The sequence below is a fragment of the Phalacrocorax carbo genome, chromosome 3 (genome assembly GCF_963921805.1).
Source record: "Phalacrocorax carbo chromosome 3, bPhaCar2.1, whole genome shotgun sequence".
Lineage (NCBI taxonomy): Eukaryota > Metazoa > Chordata > Aves > Suliformes > Phalacrocoracidae > Phalacrocorax > Phalacrocorax carbo.
The window spans coordinates 127,959,308-127,981,249 of record NC_087515.1 but is presented as its reverse complement, the minus strand read 5'-3'; the positions used below and the strand labels follow the sequence as shown (position 1 = coordinate 127,981,249).

At 54.1% G+C, this 21,942-nt stretch overlaps 1 protein-coding gene across 7 annotated transcripts in view; it reads right to left on the bottom strand.

The window, feature by feature from the left end:
• NCOA1 (nuclear receptor coactivator 1) overlaps positions 1-21,942 on the bottom strand; it is a 187,577-nt gene that overhangs the window by 4,411 nt on the left and 161,224 nt on the right. For all 7 annotated transcript variants that reach the window (XM_064448314.1, XM_064448318.1, XM_064448320.1 and 4 more), the window contains 8 exons: positions 17,231-17,414; positions 14,184-14,369; positions 11,721-11,847; positions 7,164-7,332; positions 3,903-4,217; positions 3,637-3,738; positions 2,152-2,551; positions 625-799 (listed from right to left, as the gene is read on the bottom strand). In XM_064448314.1, the coding sequence (XP_064304384.1) occupies positions 625-799; positions 2,152-2,551; positions 3,637-3,738; positions 3,903-4,217; positions 7,164-7,332; positions 11,721-11,847; positions 14,184-14,369; positions 17,231-17,414 (1,658 nt within the window). The remainder of the gene's footprint in view (positions 1-624; positions 800-2,151; positions 2,552-3,636; positions 3,739-3,902; positions 4,218-7,163; positions 7,333-11,720; positions 11,848-14,183; positions 14,370-17,230; positions 17,415-21,942) is intronic.

Genomic DNA, 21,942 nt, shown 5'->3' with positions numbered 1-21,942 from the left:
CACCTCCCGCAGAGCTCCCCTCTCATCCCACCCAGCCCAGTAACCTCCTGCTCCGTGCTCCTGCTGAGCCAAGACACAAAGCAAGGCAGCCCCCAGGTGAGCTTTTGGGGCTTTTTTAATCCCCTCTTTCTGGAGATCTGAAGCTCAAACCTGATTCATGCACAAAAGGCAACAAGTCTGGTGACTCGTCCTGTTTGCTTCCCTATGTCAGAGCTGGACACATCTTTCGAGGGTCACACAGTGACCTGGGACCACTGGTCTTGACTCAATTTATTGTCATGTTCCCTAAGGCCACTTTCACAAGACATAGTTAAGGCACTTGTTGAATTAAACGCCAAAGACCTGATTCACGTCTTACTCAACACACGTGCTCATTCATTTAAATGTTACGGGTTTCTGGCTGCCTCCGAGGCAAAGATGAGGATTGGGTTGATGGTGACTTCTGGAAGTTGTCATGGTAGGAGGACACGGCCTGAGCTCAGCACATGTCCTCAGCCAGGTGTCACTTACAGGCATGACCCCCCCCTGCCAACACCCTACCAGGGGACCATCGCCTTGGTGTCACCTCGCTGCCCTCTCTCTGTGTCACCCGTGTGCTCCCGGTTATCCCCACCATGATCTTACTTGCTATTCCCCATGGCTCCTTGCTGCCAGGTCTTCATGTCGGGCGACTGGTAGCCCGGTGTTGGTGGAGCCGGCTGTAGCATGGGGCTTTGCGAAGGCGGGAGCTGGGGTGACATCAAGGGGCTGCTGGGGCTGAGCGACGGGGCAAAGGTGGGTTCGCTTTGCTGACCCATGCCTGGGGAAGGACAGACGGCGTCAGTGGTCCCCAGACCCCCGCCAGCAGCCCCAATTCCCTCCTCCTCCCTTGCAATCCCTGGCATCAAACCAGAACCATGATCCTTGACTTTTGGTCTCGGGGTCTCTGGTTTTCATTTCAAGCAGCTGTATCACTCAAATGTAAATATTTCAGGGGTGAAGGAGCAAGGACAGCCCCCCAGGTGGTTTCCATCAGCAGGCGTTCCTCTTTAGCATCACACCTGGCTGGAAAACAGCCAGGGTAATGATGAGATGATGCCAAAGGAGGTTCCTGCAGGGCTGCTGCAGCCACACCGCCATTTTCTCTACTCATCAGTGATGTCCACTTCAATGAGACCCTGCGCTGATGCTCGAACGTGAAGACCTTCATGACAGTGCCTGTCTGCACGCAACTCTGCACCAGCTCACCCATCTCATTCGAGCGTAGTGCCCCCTCTGCTCTGCCCCAGTGAGGCCACATCTGGGGGGCTGCGGCCAGTTCTGGGCCCCCCAGTGCAAGAAGGGCAGGGAACTGCTGGAGCAAGGCCAGGGCAGAGCTGCCAAGGGGATCAGGGGCTGGAGCATCTCCCTCGTGAGGAAAGGCTGGGAGACCTGGGTCTGTTCAGCCTGGAGAAGAGGAGGCTGAGGGGGGATCTCATCAGTGCCTATAAATATCTGAAGGGTGGGTGTCAGGGGGATGGGGCCGGGCTCTTTCCAGCGGTGCCCAGCGCCAGGCCAAGGGGCCACGGGCACAAGCTGGAACACGGGAAGCTCCACCTGAACATGAGGCCAAACCCCTTCCCTGTGCGGGTGCCAGAGCAGGGGCACAGGCTGCCCAGAGAGGCTGTGGGGTCCCTTCCCTGGAGACATTCACCCCCCGCCTGGACGCGGCCCTGTGCCCCTGCTCTGGGGGTGCCTGCTCCCGCAGGGGGTGGGACGGGGTGAGCTCCAGAGGGCCCTTCCAGCCCCTGCCATTCTGTGATTCCATGACTCTGTAAGCTGCCTGCAGCCCATTTCAGCCATCTCAGCAAGGCTTTGGCCTTTTTCAGAGTGTATATATTTAAGGAAGCGCAATTTAGAGCACTGCCATGCAGTTCAAGTCTCAAGGAAAGAGTTAAGGAATTACTTGCCTAAATTATAAACTTATTTTTTGGAGATTCAACCAGAAAATGTCCCCCTGGGAGGTGAAGACCAGAGACCAGACCAGTGCGCAGGTTGGCTGAGATGGCCGGGGATGGCTGAGATGGTGAGCAGGGCTGGGCTGCAGCATCCTCGGGGGTCTCAGCATCGCCCTCCGCATCTCCCTCCCCACTGCTGGACGACATTTCCAGTGCAGCCAACTGCTTCACGTACCTGATCCCGAATACTGAAAGATGTTCTGTTGCATCTGTGGGGTCATCCCGGTGCCGAACTGCCCTCCGACGCCGCCCATCATCCCCCTGTTCACCATGCTGCTGCGGTTAGCCAGCGCGGCCTCGGGGTTGGATGCCAACGGCGAGAAGGGGCTGGTGGAGGTGGGAGGGTTTCCCGGGGTCGTACCGTAGTTTGGGGGGTAAGGAAACTGCTGCGGGGGTGCTTGGGGCAAGCGAGCGGCTCCAATCTGTACCGGGAGCCCGGCGGAGGGAGGGAGGTTGTTTCCGAAGCTTTGCTGTCTCATCAGGATGGCTCGCTGCTGCATGAGCTGCCGCTGCCGGTGCTGCTGGCTGTAGAGCTCACGCTGGCGCTGGGCCAGCATCTGGGCGTTGAGGGGGGGCTGTGGGGAAGGAGGGGGATGCCCTAATTATCACCTTTACCCTCTGGTTCTAGCAAACAGCTCAGAGCCCTTCCCCCCCCCCAGCGCAAGAGCCGCAGGTGCTTCCCTTCCCCGGCTCGGGGTGCCCATCCTCAGTTTGCAAGGAAAGCTGCAAAAATCCTGAAATGCTGTAAATTGGCCCGTTAGCGCCACTGCAGGGCGGAGCAGCGTGGCGATATTAAAAGGTCGGCCTCCAGACATGCTGAATGACAAAGCTCCAAGAGCCGGAGCATCGCCCAAGCTGGGAAGAGAGGCTCTTGGTCACCAACCACCCCTCTCGTCCATGGGACCCACTTCTTGTGCTCTCAGCTGGGATGTTCCTGCATGCCAGAGCCCAGCACCCCTGACCTCGACTCTTTCAGCTGCGAGCTGTTCAAAAAAACCCCATCCCACAAGCTTTTCCATCACCATGGGCTCGTTCCCCATATGGCCGAGCCAGATGTGTTGGAATTAATCACCTTAAAAAGCCTGACAAAGCGATCAGCGGCTGGAATTGGAGCGACGATGGGAACCGCTCGGTCCCCTTCGCGTTCACTAACACTCCCCACGGCACGTTAGGGACGTCACGCCGCTTCCCGAAAAGGCAAAGGCTTCTCCGAGAAGTGGGATAAAGTCACCAGAACTCGGCTAAGCTTTCCAACTTCTCCTCATACCCAGCAGATGTTTTATTCACTTTATTAGAAGCCAAACAAGAACTTTAGGGCCTGGGGATTTGCAGGATCATTAAGAAGATTCACTAGAGGTTCTGGTATTTAAAAGATGGCATCTATTTCCTAATGATCCTTCTCAATTAAATGTGTTTGCACATTCTTCTCTAAGCAATAACAAAGTATTTATACCTTAAGCAGGTGGAGGAATTGGAATAAGGGTGAAGCAAAAAAAAAACCCCCACAGCAGGTCGTCTTGCAGCCACCTCTCCAAATGCGGGAGAATTCTTCTCTCCCATTAAGGACAGAGAGGAGCGAGCCAGGCCGTGCTAACGGGGAGGGCATGGGGATTAACCCCCAGTTTTTCACAGCTGGAGGACCGTGCCGCATCCCCCTTACCTGTGGCGTGATCTGCTGCTGCATCCCTGCCCGCATGTTGATGCCCACTGGGGAGTTGGCTGCAAACTGGTTGAGGATCGCCTGCCGGTTTTGATGGATCAGCTGGAGGGGAGGGAAAAATAAGCGAGGGAGACCTTCAAAACTCCAGTGCAGGAGCTTCCCACCCGTCCGATCGCATCCGATCGGGATGCGTGGGCTGCAGGCAGGACCGAGGGTCCCTCTGTCCCCCTGCCCGTGGCCCTGGGATGCAGAGGGGGAAGAATTACCTGCTGCTGCCCCTGCAGCCGCTGCTGCAGCTGAAGTCGCAGCTGGTTGGGGGCCGTCGGGGGTCTGCTGAGCGTCTGCCGGGGTTGCATGGCCATGCTGGTGGGGAAGGCGCCGCGGGGCGGCGGTACCTGCACCGGCATGGGTCCGAAGGACGGCTTCTGCCTGACCATGCCGGGGAAGGCGCCGGGGAGGTTGGTGGTGGGAGAGGCGGAGGAGTAAGGCTGGGGGTACATGCCGGGCTTCTGCTCCATCATGAGCGGTGGGGTGGCTTGCTGGGGCTGGAACCGCTCCGTCAGGGCTTCCAGCCCGCCGCCCTGGTGAAGGCAAAGGGGAAGGAAAATATCACTTTGGAGCCCCACCAGCACCTGACCTCTCCTGGGAGAGCTCAGAGGGGATGGAGGATGTGCCTGGCACGGGGCAGCTCGCTCGTAAGGACGCTGCTGCCTGCAACCCTCCTCCCCTGGGCTAGGCTCCTAGCACTGCACTGAGGGGGGCATTAAACACCTGCTCCCCAGGGCTTAGCAAACCTTAAAGGGATGGAAATTATTTATTTTGGCTTGCTTGGGAGCAAAGACCAAGGCCAGGCTTTTCAGAAGGGTTCAGGGATCATCTCCCTGGGCTGGTGGGGGGTTGCAGGGTAGCAATAGGCGATGCTGCCTTCCTCTACCTTCCTCTGCAGGGTTTGCTAGCACTGAGCTGCTCATCGGGGCTCCAAACAGCAGCATGCCTGGTTGGACAGACCCTAAGGCTCGGAGGATCGACCTGAATGTGGGAAGTAGTTTGTGCTCTCTCTCCTTTCCTATTTTTGTGCAGGCTCAGCTGGAGGCAGAGGGTACGGCGTTTCAGGTCCCCATCTGCCCCTGGAGCACCTCAGACACAGGCCGTGTCCAAGGGTGGGAGCCACGGACCCCTGGGAGCGGGAGAGCTCGTGGGGAAGCACGGCTATGCTCCTGCGCTGCTCCTAGACACCCCCTGCTAGGAACCCATGGGAGACAGGGCCTTTTGGTCTGCAGCACAGCCATTCCTACACAAATGAGCCAAGTTACAGCCAGGGGACGATTTCCACACCAGCAAATCATGATAAGAAGGTATTCAGTGCTGCTCTAGCTTGGCTCAGGCAGAGCAATTTGGTGTTTGAGCTATGAACCCACAGAGAAGTAACACCTTGGAGCCAGAATCCTCAACCGAGTCCCATGGATTAAGAGGAAGCTGCGTTAAGAGAAACCAACCCCAGTGCCTTTGGGATTTGGTTAGATGGTGCCCACCAAAGGACTGAGGCTTGAAGGCAGGCATGAGGATATGGGAATTGTGGTGGGGAAAAAGATACTGCTTAGGATCAATTAAGGTGGTGGTGGGGAAAAAGAAATTGCTTCAGGTAAATTAAGATGGAGCTTATACGGTTCAAGGACTGGATACCAGGACATAAACCAGCAGCCTGTGATGGCCAGAAACCACAGACCTGCTGAAGTGAGGCTCTTTTATTCTTCTCTCCCCAAACTACCCCGTTTCCAGCCACATTCCGATTAAACTGGTTGCAGATACCTCAATCCCACCATGTCTGTGGTAGCACAGAGAGGACAGCGGGTTTGGTGAAGAGTAAATGCCCAAACCCTGCCCCAGGGGATGCGGACCCCTACCTGCCAATAACGCATCCTCGAGGGGAACTATCAACACATTTTTCCTCCCAAAGATGCCTTTATGATGACGTGTTGTTTCTCTAAAGATGTATTTCAAGCAAATATTTCATGGAACTATTCAAAATATTTCTGAGGTTCAGCCGAAGCCATGGAAAAAGCCCAAGATTCCCATTAATGAAATGATCCCTGGATGGGAGTAAAGCTGGGTCGGGGTCCAAACATGAGATAATCCCCCCGAGCCAGGTGCTCCTTGGCAGGGGAAGTGCTGGATCGGCGTGGGGATGCTTGGCAGCATCGGGTGCCATCCGAGGGCATCTCAATCCAGCTGTCTGATGCTGCTGGAGCCCGGCCGGTGCAGGAAAGGGTTGCTGGGGAGCTCTGCCAGCTGAGTCTGCAAAACCCTTGTGAAAACACTGAGCTGTTGCAGCTGCATCTTTCGCAAGAGCATCTCTGATCCTTTGTACCAGAGAGGCTGAACTCCCTACCCCTAACTTGCAAATAAAAAAAAAAAAGGCAGGTGGTGATTTTGGAGGCACAGCCTTGAGATAAAGGACGTGGCAAATACCTGACTGAGGAATCAAGTCACTGACAGGTCCCTCAAATTGCTGATGAAAAGATAAAGCCTCCCAGTAGTGCGGCCCAAGGCATCATATCAGGGCCACAGAAGGAGATTTGCCACCTCTGGGCTTAAATGATGCAGGATCAGGCCCAGAGCAAGCAGAGGGATTTGCTCTGAGAAGCTTCTTTCTTAGGACACCCCATTTATTAACAGGCTTTTGATTCTCTTCCTTGTTTTGGAAGCTCACCCGTGTGAGCGCAATGGAACACAGAAAAAAAACGGCTTGAAGACAAATCCTAAATGATCCATCTCATTTTCCGCGTCCCTTGCTAGCTCCTCTGCAGCCAGCTTTTCCCCCTGCCATGCCCTGTTATTTATGAAACCCTGGACCCCTCGGAGGCATCTGCCCCCACGGATATCTGCACCCGGGGAGTCTCCACCGGAGCTCAGCTGCAGAAACCAGGGCCCCAGCGCTATCCGAGTAAGACAGCACCACTAAAACCAAACCTCATTTTTTTTTTCCCTGCGGTTCAACCCGAGACAGAAGGGCAGCTGCGCTGTAAGCCAATCTTGATAGTAAGGGCTGCACAATTTCATACCAGCAAGGCCATTAGATATATTATTAGGCAGCACAACCCAGGCTCAGGAATCCCAGGCTGTGGGATTCCAGCTGGAAGGCTCCTCCGTGCCCTAATCCCCCCGGTAAGGTGGGGAAGCGGGACAGCCTGCCAGCTCTCCCCATTACATGAGCCGCCCGGGGCTGAAAATGCTCGGCTGCCTCTTTGCCAGGCTGCCGGTTCTCATGGGGGATCACATTTGAAAAGCGGAGAAGCAAGATATTGTATTTCACGGGGCTGTTTTCCAGTTTTTTTGGCGGGGGGGGGGCGGGGGGAGAGAACGGCATGGTGTTAAGTATCGTCTCTGAATCTGATGCGCTCGTGTGTTCCCACTCACATCTGGCCTCCTGTTACCAGATGTTGGAAATCCTCCACGCTCACGTCACGCCTCAGCATCTGGCCCCGTATGTGACCTCCAGTAAGTCCCATGAGTGGTTCTCTCTTTACCTGGACCAGTTTGTCGATCCCAAGAGCTCGATCCAGCTCAGCCAGCTCCGTCTCGTCTTTGCCGCTGAGGAAGGAGACGAGCTGCTCAAGCAGGGCTTTCTCGTCGTTCCGACCCTCCGGCGTGGTGGGAGGACACAGGAGCTCATCCAGCTGCGAGGTGATGCACTGGCTGCAGAGGGAAGAAGTCAAGGGGAGGCATGTTAAGGTTTATGAAGCAGCGAGGAGGCTGAGCTGGGAGTTGCTCGAGCGACACAGCCCCTGCAGCCACGGGGGCTCGCTCCCACCCCGCTGCATCACGCAAACCCCACGGGATGCAGCTGCGTCCCCCGGCTCCAGCACGGCTGAGCCCGCTCAAGCGCAAGGCCCGTGCGCGAAACCTGCTTGTAAGGATGAACCTCTGCATGAAACGAAGCCTGGACGGCGTTTCGGTGAGGTTTGGGAGTAAAACTTTGGTGCTTTTGCAGGCTTTGCTCCCGCAGGCATTTTGGGCAGGACAGTGGGAGGCAGAGCAAAACTTCTGCCGGCACGAAAGCAGGGAGGCTTGGATGGAGCCGGAGCAGCTGGAAGCAAAGCAGCTGAAGGCAAAGGGGAACTTCTGAGCTGCAAGAGTAAAATTTCTGCAAAGCTCACTCAATATTCTTTGGGAATAAGATTAATATGTAATGAGAGACATTCCAATGACGTGACTAATTGGAGTCAATCGGATTTGCCGGGTCTGACACGATGAAGAGAGCCGTGGCACATCACGCTTGCAGAGAGGCACAAAGGCGAAGGCTCGAACATGCCAGCAGTTCCCAAGCAGCAGACATGTTTATCCTTTTAGCTCCAGATGAAGACCAGATGTACAGTAAGGAACTGAAGCCAATCTGCCCGAGACCGCTGCAGCCAACACACGCAGCCTAATCCAGGGAAAAGAAATACTCGGCACTGGGATTTCTTAAATTGCAGAGCGGGAGCGGAGAGGGAAGTGGGGAGACAGAGGTGAAAAGCAGGGCTAGTTTCACTCCGTAGCCAAGGCCCCAGCTACTTGCTGCTTGTATCAAACTCAGTTTTTCAGTGCCAAGGCCGAAGGACAAAGTTTGCTGCTCAGGAATTGTTCTTGCATTGGAAGGGGAGGACAGGCTTCTTCTCCACATTAACAGGCAGCTAGAGGAGAAATTCAGGTTGGCACCGTCTCTTCAGCCCATGCTGGACCTCTGCGTGGATGGCAAAAGTTGGTTTATAACAAGATTGTGGGGATAATACAACCTTTATGTAGTAAATAAACCCAGTAAAAGTAAAAAAACCCAGCGTGTCCTGCTTTGCAGACCAGTCCAGCCTGCAGAGCCTTCCCCACTCCTCCTCTCCTCCAGCACCATGCATGGGGGGGTTCAGACAAGTCTCCAGGCAAGTATCGGGGGGTGGAGGAGATCTTGGACCCCCTGCATCATGTCCCCAGTCATACAGGTTTCATGGTACAAACGTTTTCTATCCACCGTGACCCTTCAGGCTTTTTTTAAGCCTAAACCTATGATTTTACATGTGGTGAGGTGGAGAAATTAAGCTACTTGCAGAGATGGTGTCAAATGCTGCTTGAGGTCCCGTAAAACATCTCCCTGGCATGGCCTTTAAGCACTGCTCTGAAAGGCTACAGGTCTCCGGCCCTGCACAGCTGTCCTAGAAACTTCAGCCGTCTCAGATGGCACTGGGTGCCAGCGCTGAGGCAACCGAATCGGGCCCTGGTTGGCATGTTTGACCTTGGGGGATTAGAGGAACGCGTGCGAGAACAGTGACCTGGATTTGCTTCAAGGAGCCTTGGACCTGGCCCAAGGTGGCCCTCTTCTGCAGAAGGCACAAGAGCACTTATGTCTGGGACATGAGAGAGGGGATGTTGTAGCAGTGCCGCTTTATCAAGAGGCAAAAAGCCCATTTCCCTAATCCCCCCCCTGATTTGGGAAATGGGAGAATTTAAAAAGGAAGCTCCTGTTCCCCAGGACACCCCGTGCTGGGAGATCCGGGCACCACCAGCTCCTTAGACAAGACCAGGACCTCAGCCCGCCTCCAGCTAATGCGAACATCCTGGCTCAGAAACCTTTTCAACCCCCAAAGCAAAAGCTCTGCTGGTTTGATCTTAGCTAAAATATATTTCTTGGTCCTGTAATATCTGCAGTCCAAAGGCTCTGTCTGCTTGCTCCAACTGCGGTCTCCGTCGGGTGGACAGGCAGCTGCTGGGACCGTGGGCATCTCCCAGGACGAGCGTGTCCTTCCCCAGCTGGAGCACATCTGCACGTCTTGAGGACCAAAGTCCAGAGGCTTTTCCCCAGCAGAATCTCTTCTCCCGGCAGCAGTGGAAGCAGGGTTTTGTAGTTGATCACCATGCCACTAGATGGAAGTGTTTAGACCCCACCAAGATGCTGCCAAGGCAGGTCTCACCCATGATGCTCCATCAGACCTACGATTACTGAAGATACGAGAGGGAACTGAGCTGGGAGCCAGCTTCTTCTAGTGTTGCCTCTGCCCAAAACCTCTGCCAGGAACCACCCGTGCCTGGAGACCCTAATTCAGGAGGAATGGAGGCTCACTGGGAGGAGCAGCCTTCTACCTCTTGTCTTGCTGTCATCTTGTGGCCGCGGTCCATGTGTTGGCTCTACTGGTGGCTCCACTGTGTGGGAAGCCCAACCTTGCTGTCGGGAGCCAATGGAGCCATGGGAAATCCCACCACACAGTATGGTTTTCCTTGCTTTCTCCCTCCTCGATGCCGAGAAAATAAAATACTACCTCGTAAAACCCTAACCAGGTTGCAATTTTGAACTGTGGTTGAAACCAACACTCTCCAAAGGCAGGGACTGTGTGAGATTTGTTACCTCCACATCTCACCAGGCTTCGGGCAGATGCCCCCACGCCACTGGTCCGACCTTTTCTCCCGGCACAGGGCTCTGCCCTGAAAACCACCCAAGGTGTTTTTCCCACCTGAGGACTCATGGGATGCTGTTGCCAAACGCTTCTCTCCTTGACACCTGTGCAGGTCCCAAGCCTTCCGTGCCAACCTGTGTCCTCGCTCAGTAATCCTGCAGCGAAGGGCGAGCCAGGAGAAAATCCAGCCCCCTTCCTCCCAGCTGTGCTGGCTGGGGAGACAAAAATGTCTACAGCCAGCCAGACTGACTCAGTGGTTGGAGCACAAGGCTGCTGAGTAAGGTACGGTCATTTTTACCCCATAAGCAGCATTTTAAGGAACATTTGTAGCTTAAAAACTGATTTTTCTAGCAGCGTTGCCCTTTGCCAGGTATGCCCCACGGATCTTATCCCAACAAAACAATGACACTGGCAAGGCTTAAAAGGAAAGTTACTTCCTTGTGGCAAGGACTCAGGCTGATGTAAATGCTCAGTTAAATGGGGATTTGTTTCATCTCCCAGCTCTTTCAAGCAACAAGAGGCTAAGTCTTTCCAGCAGAAGTCCAAGATCCAGCTGCAGCAGTGGAGACCACTTAGGCAGCTCTCTTCTTGGGCTGAGCAAAGAGCTTTTAGAAATTAAACCAAATTTAGCCCCTAGAAAAAGATGTTTGGCTCCAGCTTGCTCAGATATGACCCTTACATGTGTCTTCTTCACGACTGGAAAAGAGAGATTGTGCTCATCTGCTACAGACTTTAATTAGCAGAGGAAATTCTGCCTCTCCACGAAGCAGGGCTGGGCTTTGGCAAGAGGATCCATGCAGAGCTCATCAGTGCTGGCTCTTAAACCAGGTACCTGAAGCCCTCCCCGGGTTAGGGGGAGGATTCACCTCTCACCCGCATCAGATCCGTCTCCATGAGCACTGCTGCCTCGGCGAGGACTCTGGGGTGCCCCTCGCCCAGCAGGGCATCGACCGCCGAGCTCCATCAGCAGGGCTTCTGACCTCCGTCCCAAAATATCTGACCTGCGGTCTTCTCCAACCCATTTATAGCCAAGGAGTGACGTTGTACTTCGGGCAGGTGATGGCCCCATGGCTGCTCCATGGGGCATTGACCCAAAAAAAAGGTGATTAGAGGACTGGAGGGCGTTATTTGATCCTGGATTAGAGCTGTAAAGATTTTAGCTGAAGCCAAGCACATGAGGACTGCAAAGAGCCGCAATCGCGTGACAATACAAAACTGCCCCATGGCTCTGCAGATCCCACCGCTGCCCCCAGCGAACAGGGATGCTGGAGAACAGCAACCCAAATATTGGCACTGGCCAGGGGTGGGGGGGACTTGCGGCACCCTTGGCTCTGCCGTGGATACACAGGATTATTCTGGTCCAGGCATACCCTGGATGTCTCCCCACACCCACCTTCCTCACCTACTCACACGCTCATCCCTAAAGAGATAACAGATGCAACCTCTCGCATCGTAGCACCCTTCACATCCCAGGCCCCAGCACTTTCACGGTACCACTGCCGCCGTACGGCGATGGGCAGTCGTGCTCATCCCCGCCTGCGCTTGCCGGCTTTCCAGGCAGGCAGCAAAGCAAGGCCACGTCTCTGTGACCCAGGCAGCTATCGCCAGGACATCCCGATGCTCTCCCGGGAGAGGCCGGGAAGGCTCCAGCCCCGTGGTACTTACTCTTCGGGTTTATTCAGTGCGCCTCGATTCATGGCTGACATGCTGTTATCTGTCCAGGGGATCTGCTCCCCCATTCCCGGCTGTCCAAACTGGTGATCCGGCACCCCCATCTCCAGCTCAGGCATTCCTGGGGGGAAAAGCAGGATGGGGGAGGAGAGGTTAGTGCGTGGGCAGGACTCGGGTGCCGTGGAGGGAGCAGGCAAGCTTGGAGCAACGGGATGTCAACCATGTCCTAAAACATCCCTAAAAGAGATGCCAAAAGAGTTACAGCTCTTTTCAGCCCAAAGTTTCAGATATCAGGTGTGGTTTCCTAACCATTAATTATAAGCATAAACTTCTGGGTGAAAATCTATGCAGATCCTGCACACACAGCAGGTATATACGACCCCGTGTACCCCGTACGTGCAAATGCTATTAAAATGTTCCCCTTTCCAGCACATTTCTAGCAAGATATTCCAAATTTAGTCAGGTTAGAAGGTTTCTTCTTGAAGGCAAATTGTTACTACCAGAGATTTTAGCTTAAAAAATAGCCCACACCCATTAGCATCTTCTGCCTCTCTTTTGGAGAAATGTTAATTTGCACAGGGAAAGGAGCCAACGCAATTAAATTAAGTTGTAGCAGAACTTGGAGAGAGATTTATGAGGCTGGAGACTTTACGTCATCCCATTTGAAATAGGAATTAGGATTGAAGATCAAGCGGCATCTCAGCTGAACCAACCCGTGGAGATCCAAGGAGATGGAAACCGGAGGGGTAAGCACATTTCTGGCCACGGCGCCCCTCTGCCCCATCGGGATGTGCGATCGGTGGCCACCCCTGTGCCGAAACCCCTGAATTTGTAAGAGAAGTGCTGATGAAGGCAGTTGCTGAAGATGAAAATCTCTCTTCTTTTAACCAAGCTCAGCTGTGCTGATTCTTTTCCCAGTAAAATATCCTTGAAAATGTCTGTGGTTACCCAGTGCCCGATGTCTTTGCTGTCGTCGCAAGGAGCCACCAGCTTCCCGTGCCACCTGGACCACGGGGTTTGTTTCAAAAAAGAGAAAATAAGAGCCCTGAGGGGAAGGAGAGGAGGAGGGTCCAGCTCGGGGATGCTCAGCATCCCAGAGCATGCACCGGCACGGCGGCTCCTGCCAGCGCTCCTCTATTTCTCCAAATTTCTTTTATAAAGCCTTAAGGTTGCTTGGCAACAGGCAGATCCCAGCAGTGCCAGCGGCAGCCGGGCCGGGGAGGCTCATGGCACAGTCGCGGTGCAGCCTGTCCCCAGTCCTTCCTTGACTTGCCCAGCAACGGTCCCCAGGCTTACTGGTGCTGAAGACTGCAGATTTTCCCAAGCAGAGCATCATTGACTGGCAGCTCATTTACTGGGGTGTGGGTGACCCTCCTGGAGGCAGCCGGACCCAGCCATGGCTGAACAGGTGTCAGGGTAGAATGTAAAATAATAATATTATATAGCTGCGAGCTGCTGTGACGATGCAACGTGCAGGGCTGATCTCTGCCTCCCCCCCCGGAGGGGACTCTGAGGAGGATGAAAGCTCTCCTGTGACCTCTCCTCAAGGGAAGCTGCCCAAACCAAGAGCTTCATGCGATTCAGAGGGACCGGCTGTGTGCAGGGCTATCCAGCGTTACGACGAGTAGCAGCCACGCACACCTTGCATCCGTGGGCTGGTGGGGAGCGCGGCAGTCCCGCCCCGCGAGCGGGGCCAGAGCTGTGCTCCAAGTCGGACGGTGTGTGAGATGCAGGGCTGGTGCTCTCCTGGAGCCCGGCCATCGTCAGAGAGGGGACAGCAGATGAATCCAGCAGCTCTTCTAGTCCCACGCTACCATCACGAGAAGATGAGATCTGGGTTATCTGCTTTCCGCACCTGCAGTAAAGCTGTGGTACAGCCCCAGTGCACAGTGGCAAGCAAGGTCTCTCCTCCAGATCATGTTTAGCATCGTTTGGTGCATCGAGGGAAGAATCAAGGGAAGCAAGGAGGGTAGAGGAGCAGCATCGACAACCCTCCAGAGCCCAGGCTGCTGAAACGGCTCACGGCAAGGTCTGTGGTGTTTTGCTGTCAGCAGGTTTAGCAAGGTGAGGTGAGACAGTTGCTTCTGCAGCTCTCCTCCCAACACAGGACCCGTGCTCTGGGTCTCATGGAAACTAAACCTCGACCGGTGCCAGGGCAGCCTGAGCTGCTGTCACCGCTCGGGCAAGGGGATGCGGCCTCCTCTACCTGCCTGCCTGGGAGCTGGGACAGACAGAAAGGTCTTTTGTTTTCTGTCTGAAACTATACCAATGTGAAAAGAGTGAAAAGAACAAGCACAGCTTGGAAGCTTGCTGCTTGTGAGAAGCTGGTGGTGAACAGCGATGCTTGAGCTCCAACCTGCAATGCCTTTTCTCCCGTTCCCACGGGAGTCTCCCCTGGAAAGTCTCAGCATACCCTGGAGAAGGTGGAGAGGAGCGGATGCCTGTGGCTGTACGCACCTGCGTCGGGTGGGAAGGGGTTCGGTGCGGTCACCGTGCCCCTGCCCTGCTGGGACGGCCCGCGAGCGTGCGGGCTGCTGCCGTTGCTGGTGGGACAAGGAACGGGCCTCAGCTGCGCTGGTTCCAGGGGGTCACAGAACTCAAACGGGGTCCGACCAGCCTGCACGCCCTGCCCGCTGTTCATCGCTAGAGATTCATTAAATCAGAAAAAAAAAAAAAAAAGAATAAAGCACAAGTCAGATCTCTTCCCAAGGCCTGTTGCAAGATCATCGGCGCTCAGAAAAACCCTCGTCCCACCAGGGAGGGAGCCAGTTTGGAAGGCAAGAAGGGGGTCATGGTGGGATTTCACCCCACCTAAAGCTGAAGTCTCAGTCCTACGTGTGGCTTGGTCACCTGCAGCCACCCTGGGAGAGCCACCCTGGATGACAACAGCCCCCCGGCAGCACCGCAGCTCCTCCACGCTGTGCCACGCTGTGTGAAGGTAAGGGGATCCAGGAGCCAGGCTGGCACCCAAAACCCAGTAGCTGGAGCTTAAAATAATCAGCTGGGCATAAAAATGAAAAATAAGCAACTGGACGTAAGAAAGGCAGGGGGATGGGGGTTGCATCGTCTAATATATGTAGACAGGGTTTGAATACTGCTAAAAAACTGAATAGAAGCTGAATTGCAGCTCTCTCGCTCACTGTAGCCACATCAACCAGGCTCTGCTCCCTCCAGGGATGACCCTGGTGCAGGAGCCGTGTCCCCCTTATGCCTGGCAGCTAGAGGGGAGCCTCAGCAGCGATGCTCTGCTGTGCAGTTCTCATCTATCACCTGCTGGCTTTAAATCAATTAAAATGATGTTGTTAGGCCTTGCATTATTCTAATTTTTATTTAGATACATTTTTCCAAGTTTGGCTGCAGTTTGCCATCAGGGAGCACGTCTCAAATGATCACGTTGAACTGAAAAATGAATGTAAGAGGCAGCTTTGCAAGCGGGCGGCCACCAGCCGTGGCTGTCAGCAGCCCCTCTCCCAGCCAGCAGCACCTCTAAATCCTCGGGGACCGGCTTAGGGGTGCACCGCTGCCACCCCGCACGAGTTAAACCCGACGGCAGCGCCTTCAGCGAGGCTCGGCATGGATCTCCTCAGCAGTAACTCCTATTTTAGACGCTGTAACCCAGGAGGGCAGCAGTTGGCATTTCAAGCACTCACGCTGCAGCCCCTGCCGCAACTGTGCTCACCCTCCTCCCCACTCTAACTTGGACGCAGGATTCCCTTTCCCCCGAAGGTAATAAGTCCCGCTCTTCATTATCTCGGAGCATTACGAGTGTCCCCGCTGCTGAAGGTACCAACCATCTCAGCCCTGGGACAAGAGGGTCCTTGGCAAGGAACTGTTAGGCTTGAGCAATAAGCCTCATGATGAATTCAGCTTGGAGGTGATGGGTGAATCGGTCCACGGCTACCGCTACGGGGCTGACAGCTCCTTTTCACTTCCCAGGTGTTTCCCCGATGGAGCGGAGGCACAGCACAGCTCCCCAGTGCCTCCGGCCTCAACGCAGCCGTCACTTATCACCCTTCCAGCATCCATCTCTTACGCCCTACCCTGTACATCTTCTGCTAGCTGATACTCTGATTTATGAGACCCCAAACCCTTCCCCTATGATTTATCGCAGGCAGGGCAATGTTTCAGCCCAGAGCACTTTGCTCCAGAGCCTGCCTGCAGCTCACAGAGGGTGTTTTTTTCACGGGGTTAGAGACCTGCAAGCCACTGACGAGTGGCACGACGCTATACTGCCCTTGGAGGGTCCCCTTGAGAGCCCACTGCAAACACAGCCTCCCAGGTGGGTTTCACCCCGCTTCACAGCGCAATTTTGGCCGTGTTCACACCACTGTGTTGCTTTTCCTTCTGCCACGATGCTCCTACCATTTTAAAGGCTCTGCTTCTGCAACCCGAGTCCTCCGAAAATATCCCAGCCCTGCCTGCCAGCGCCGCCTCGCAGGCTTCTTGCTGGGCTGGAACCCAAAACCTCCTTATCTCCATTTGCTGAATAAGTAACAGGACAATTATCTCTCCGTGGGTAGGATGTGGACCAGCAGCTAACTGGTTTTTACTGGGCCCTGTCTTGCCACCTGCTCTTCCTTCCCTCTGCTCTGAAAGCTGCACTTCAGCATTCAAGACTCAGCGTGATTTGCAGCGGCAGCGGTACGGGGGATGTGACAGATAATTATATCCATGGAAAATCAAGCGTGGGATGGGAAAAGCCCCGTGGGGCCGGGACCGGCTCCCGCACGCTGCCCCGGCGACGCCGTGGTACCAAAGGGGACAAGCGAGCATCCCTCGCGCCACGGGGACGTCCGTCACGGCAAGCGCACGGCGTGGGCTCTGACCGAGCACGCCGCGATGGCGGGAGCCGCTGGGTGCAGTTCTTTGGGCAAATTTACGCCGCAGTGGGTAAAAGCTTGCTTCCCCTGGGGTGGATGCCGGTGGTTTGCTGGGAATAGCTGTGCCTCTGCTGCTGCCCAGCCTGGGGGAGCCCACCCTGAGAAGCCCCAGCTCGAGCCTCTAATGATGGGGTCCCTCTACAGTTTTGCTACGTAGCACCCTGAATTTATTATTTGCCTGCAGGCTCCTTCAGGAGAGAAATCCTAATTTTTTCTTTGGTAAAATGGCTCAGTTTGGTGAAAAATCAGGTCTTCCCACCCCTCCCCACAGAGAAAAAAGGTCCTGGTGCTGCACCTGAGCAAATTAAGCCTCAAACCCCTGTCTGGAAGCAACAGTGATGCTTTGAAACCTCAAACCCCTCCAGCTGAGCCTGCCTGCTCCCTTGCGACCACGCACACATCTCAGAGTGACAGTGTCCCTCTCCTCTTACTCACGTCATGGCTGTTTGCAGGGGCGCTGTGGGGCTCACTGCCACCAGCCTGCAAAGCCCAGGACCCCCAGAGCATCACCAGGATGGTGATACCCCAGTAGAGCTGGTGATGGAGGAAAGCCTCCCTTCCCACCCCCCGGCAGGGACCCGGTCTGGGGGCGAGCGCCGGCATTCCCTGGGGGCGGACACGTACGGTTGAGGCCCGGGGGGGCTCTGGCAGCGGTGCCGGGCTGCAGCGGGGCTGCCAGCATCTCCGGTTTGACGGTGACGCCGGCCACGCCGCTCTCGTTTCTCTCTGGTCCGCACAAGCTGGGCAGCTGAGCCGCCTTCTCCAGCGAGGGCAGGAGCTGGTCCAGCTGCTCCAGTTCGGCAGCAAACTAAGGAAGGAAAAACCAAAAATCACAGGTCAATGATTAAGCCTAGGGCACAACCTCAGCGAGAGCAAGCGCTGCTTTCTCATACACACAGCTCCCAACTGCTCCTCACATCTCTTCCCTTGCCAAAATGCTGAGCATCTCGCATGGATAGAGGACCAGCCCCGCACCCCCCTGCCTGGCCAGACGCAGCCCCTGGGGGGACAAGGACTAGCCTCCCGCCGTGCATGGGTCCCCACCCCGGAGCCCGGTCCTCGGCAGCAGCTTCGAGATGCTCGCACGCTGCAATTAGCATAATTATTAACGGTATATATAACCTCCAGCTATTTAAAACAGGAGATAATTTGCCTTGTTAATATACATATGCTTATGCTGAAATTATAATAATAAAAAAATGGTCTGTTCTGAGAAACAGAAGTGACTTTTTGGAACAAGCATCCAAAACCGACGCTGGCCTCGGGCATGTAATTACCCTCAATGGGGTAGTAAAATATCATTCAGCTTTCCCAGCCTTCGTCAGTGCTAAGAGTAGAAGAGTGGATGTTTAGCCTGGGGTCTCAAATAAATGGGAAAGTTACTGGGAAAGGGATTTGCACCAGTGGCTGTAATAGTGGCGCTGTAAAGCAGCAGGTTGGGATTAAAGGGGCTGAGATAAATGAGCTTTGGATAAAAAGAAAAAATATCTCAAGGGAAGTTAAATGCTTTAAAATCTAAGGACGCATACTGCTTCCAGAAGAGCCACCCCTCGGCTTTAGGGAAAGCCTGGCCATTAACGTGGGGTAATTAATAGACAACTTGATAGCACTAGGGAAAATCTTTGCATTTGATGGAGGGAATGATGCTCCGGTTCAGGGAAGATGGAGAAATCTGGCAGGAATTGGGATCCTGGCTTCAACAAGAGGCTCTGCCATCAGCCGAGCCGTGAAGCTGCAGCCGACAGCCCCTGCCCATGATAAATAGCTGGGAGGCTGCTGGCTTTGGGCATCCCTGGGATGCCTCTGCCCTTCCCCGGCTGACGGAGCAGCGTTAAAGACCTCTCGCCAAGGTGACAGCTTTGCCCTTTGCCAGGAGAAATCATGGGAAGTTTCTCCCTAAATCCTAGCTGGAAATATTTTGTATCTCAGATGAAATCCTCCAAACGGGTGGCAATGCCAATCGCCACTGCAGCTGCTTCCAGCTTCACCTCCACGATGCACAGGTCGGCGCATTGCGAGGACAAAGCCCGGGGCGGCTGCGGGAAGCTCCACCTTGGGATGGACCCTCCAACAACGATGGCTCCATTGAAACCGCAAGCCCAGACCAGCATCTGAGACCTGAGAGACCCCGCTCGCTCTCCCCACCATGTCAGAGATTTCCTTCCCAACCTTCACCGCTCTTTCTTCTCCCCTTCCCTACAGTCTCACGGAGCACCGGGGTAGACGAATTGGTATTTTTAATATACGTGACAGGGCACACGCTTGTTTTTCCTTTACAGCAGCATGTTGTGAATTAAATGGTGTTTAGACAAGACTGATGATGAAAAGTGCACTGCAAGCAGCAGGCATCAATATTACAATTTATAATGGACTAACCAGTCTTTTTCTCTTCCCCTGTATCCTTTCCATCAAATCCTAACCCCAGAACCCTGAGATGCAGAATATCCTCCTAAACCCAGCCTTGCAGAGAGAATTAAACACAGCAAATTCAACTGCAGAAGCAGGCTGCACATCTCAACTCTTCCAAACAACATAATTTCTCGACCAAACAGGATTTCTTTAAAGCTCAAGTTTGCAAAACAAAGAGAACTGAAGCAAATGGGGAGACATCCACGATACAGCAGAAATACATCTCCTCAACTCCATCTCCTCCTGCAGAGAGGTCATTTTTGGAGGTAGAAGAAGGGAACAGAGGGAGCTGTGGGCATCCAAAACGGACGTTAAGAGGAGATAAAACGTGAGCAGTGAAGTTCTTGTGTTGCTCATTGGGTACGCGAAGAGGTTGGAGGATTGAGAGGAGGGAATGAAGGACACGTGGTGGGAGCAGGGTGCTTATAAGTTATTTTCGGGAGCACCCAAACTTGCACCTGGAATCTGCACCCACGTTCATTGGTATTTTATTTCTCCTCCACGTCTAGAAAATGCAGAGCTGGAGGACTGGAGCAGCTCAGGCCATCCAGCCTTGCTCAGAGAAGGCTCAGACGTCCACGACCTATTTCTGTCCCCAGATGGGTGAGAAAACCCACGGTGTAAGGGATGGAGACATGGGGTGGCTGAATATTTCTGAACAGTTTCTTCCTCCCCAAACCTCTGGCTCCTGGCAGAAACAAGATTCCAAAGCCAGAGCCAACCAAAAGGCAAACCAAAGCACACCATCTCATCTCTGCCTTTCATCCCTCACCCGGCCGCTCGTGGGACGCCCCACGTGTGAAATCAGCTTGGCGAGGAGGTCAGAGATGCTTCCAGGTGGTACCCACCCAGCAAACCTTCATCCCTGGCTGGACCTTCACGCGGGGCGGAGGCACTTCTCCTCCCAAGCCACCCGGGCAACTTAATACTTGCACAAATTAAATAATCCCATGATTTTATTGCAAGCTTCAGATCATTTGAATTTTCTGTGAGCCCTGGTTCCTGGAGGCAGCTATTTCCATAAGGATCTCCAGCTCTCTGTCATCACTCCTCTTTTTTTTTTCTTCTTTTTGAGAAAATAATTCTACCCTGCTTGTAAAAACAGGCTGAAATGTAGATTCAGACCAAATAGCAAATTAAAAAGAAGGTAAAACTTTATTTTTCATGGAATCACAGAATGGTTTGGGTGGGAAGGGACCGCTAAAGGCCACCCAGCCCAACCCCCTGCCGTGAGCAGGGACACCTTCAGCCAGAGCAGGTTGCTCAGAGCCCCGTCCAGCCTGGCCTTGGGTGTTCCCAGGGATGGGGCACCCATGACTTCTCCTTCTCCTCGATGCGTGTGGACGGTGGGGGGAGCTGAGCGCTCCCGGGTGCAGGCAGTGCCGCCCACTCCCCATCCTGCTCAAGGACAGATTTATGACAGTGTGACCTACAGGAAAGTTTCCTCTTCCCCTAGCTGAAGCTCAGCTCATGCCTTGAAGCAAAATGATGAAGAGCCCTTCCAAAACCTTGCTTTTTCTTTTCCTTTCATTTTTTTAAACTCTTGTAATTCCTGTTAGCTCTTTCGCAAGCCCTACCCAAATATTTTTTGTTCTCACCCCACAAACAAATGGCTCCGAACAAACCTTGGGCGTTTCCATACGATAAATCCAGAAAGGCAATAATGCCTTCAAGGCTGAAGGCGAGCTGCAGAGCCTGCCCCACAATTAATATAGCTCTTAATTGACATTTTGATTCTTAAAATAATCACACATGAAAACAAAAATCTAGCAAGTGCTAGATTTTATTTGAAATGGCAGCTTCCCCTCCCCACGCCGCCCCAAAGCAGCCTGTAACAGAAAATATGTGGAAATGAAACTCTGTCCTTCGCCGCTGAGCAGTGAAGGGTTGTTCACTCCTCAGAAAATGCATTTTAAGACTCCAAAAACCCTCTCCAGGCCCTGTTATTAACTCTTTGGAAGCACTTGATATGGTCCAACATATAATCCTGATGCTCTTCAGCTGCCTGGGGAGGGATACTTGGAACCAAAAAGCCACGAAGGAGGCTAAAAATGCTTGGCTGCTTCCAGCAGCGCAGGAGAGGGGCTTATAAACACATCCAAGCTCGAGTCCTCCAAGCTCTGTGTGCTGGATTGCGAGCAGAGCACAATCAGCTACCATAGCCTCATTTAATTAATAGGGCTTTCTGCCCTCTCCGAAGGATGGAATACCTGGACCCATCTCTGATGGTCAGCAAGGAGCCTGCCTCAATCCCTGGCCAGCGAGTGAATCCTGCACGTGGACGCCCGGGAGACCAGGCAAGCAAAGCTCTTCCTGAGCCCTGGCATTTTGCCTGATTTCAGCTCTAACTGCGCTCCCTGACATGCTCCCAGCTTGGTGAAAGCAGGTTGGGGTGGCTCCGTACAAGAGCCCGGGCATCGCCAGGGGGGATGCTGTGCCTTCCACTGGAGCATCGAGGTGGGTACCCGGCTCTACGGAAGGTTCACTGCCCGCCTGCAACTCCCATGTGCCTCCCAAAATAAGCACGTCTTGACTTGGGCCCTCCTCATCCAAAGGCACGTTCATCTGGAGGATGGATCTTGAATGGGAGATGATGGGGGAGGAGGTACCGTCCAGCGAGCCGATGAGACCGGGGAAGTACGTTACAGGAAGAGATAAGGAGTTCAGTTCCCACTCGCCTATAGGATAACCGACCGTGACTCCCCAGCCAACTGAGCCCTTAACCTGATTAAGAGACTTATTGTGTATTTGTCATTCGAGGCTCTCCGAGCGCTCTGTTATTCATCCTGTATCTCCGAACGCCGGCAGCCTTATTTGCCGCAGTCGGTAAGCAGGTGATCAGCCCTGCTCTTCATGTCAGCCGCTCTCTTCTCTTTGCTTAAAAAGGATTAAGCAGCCTTATCCATGTTACCATCTCCCCTGGCTTT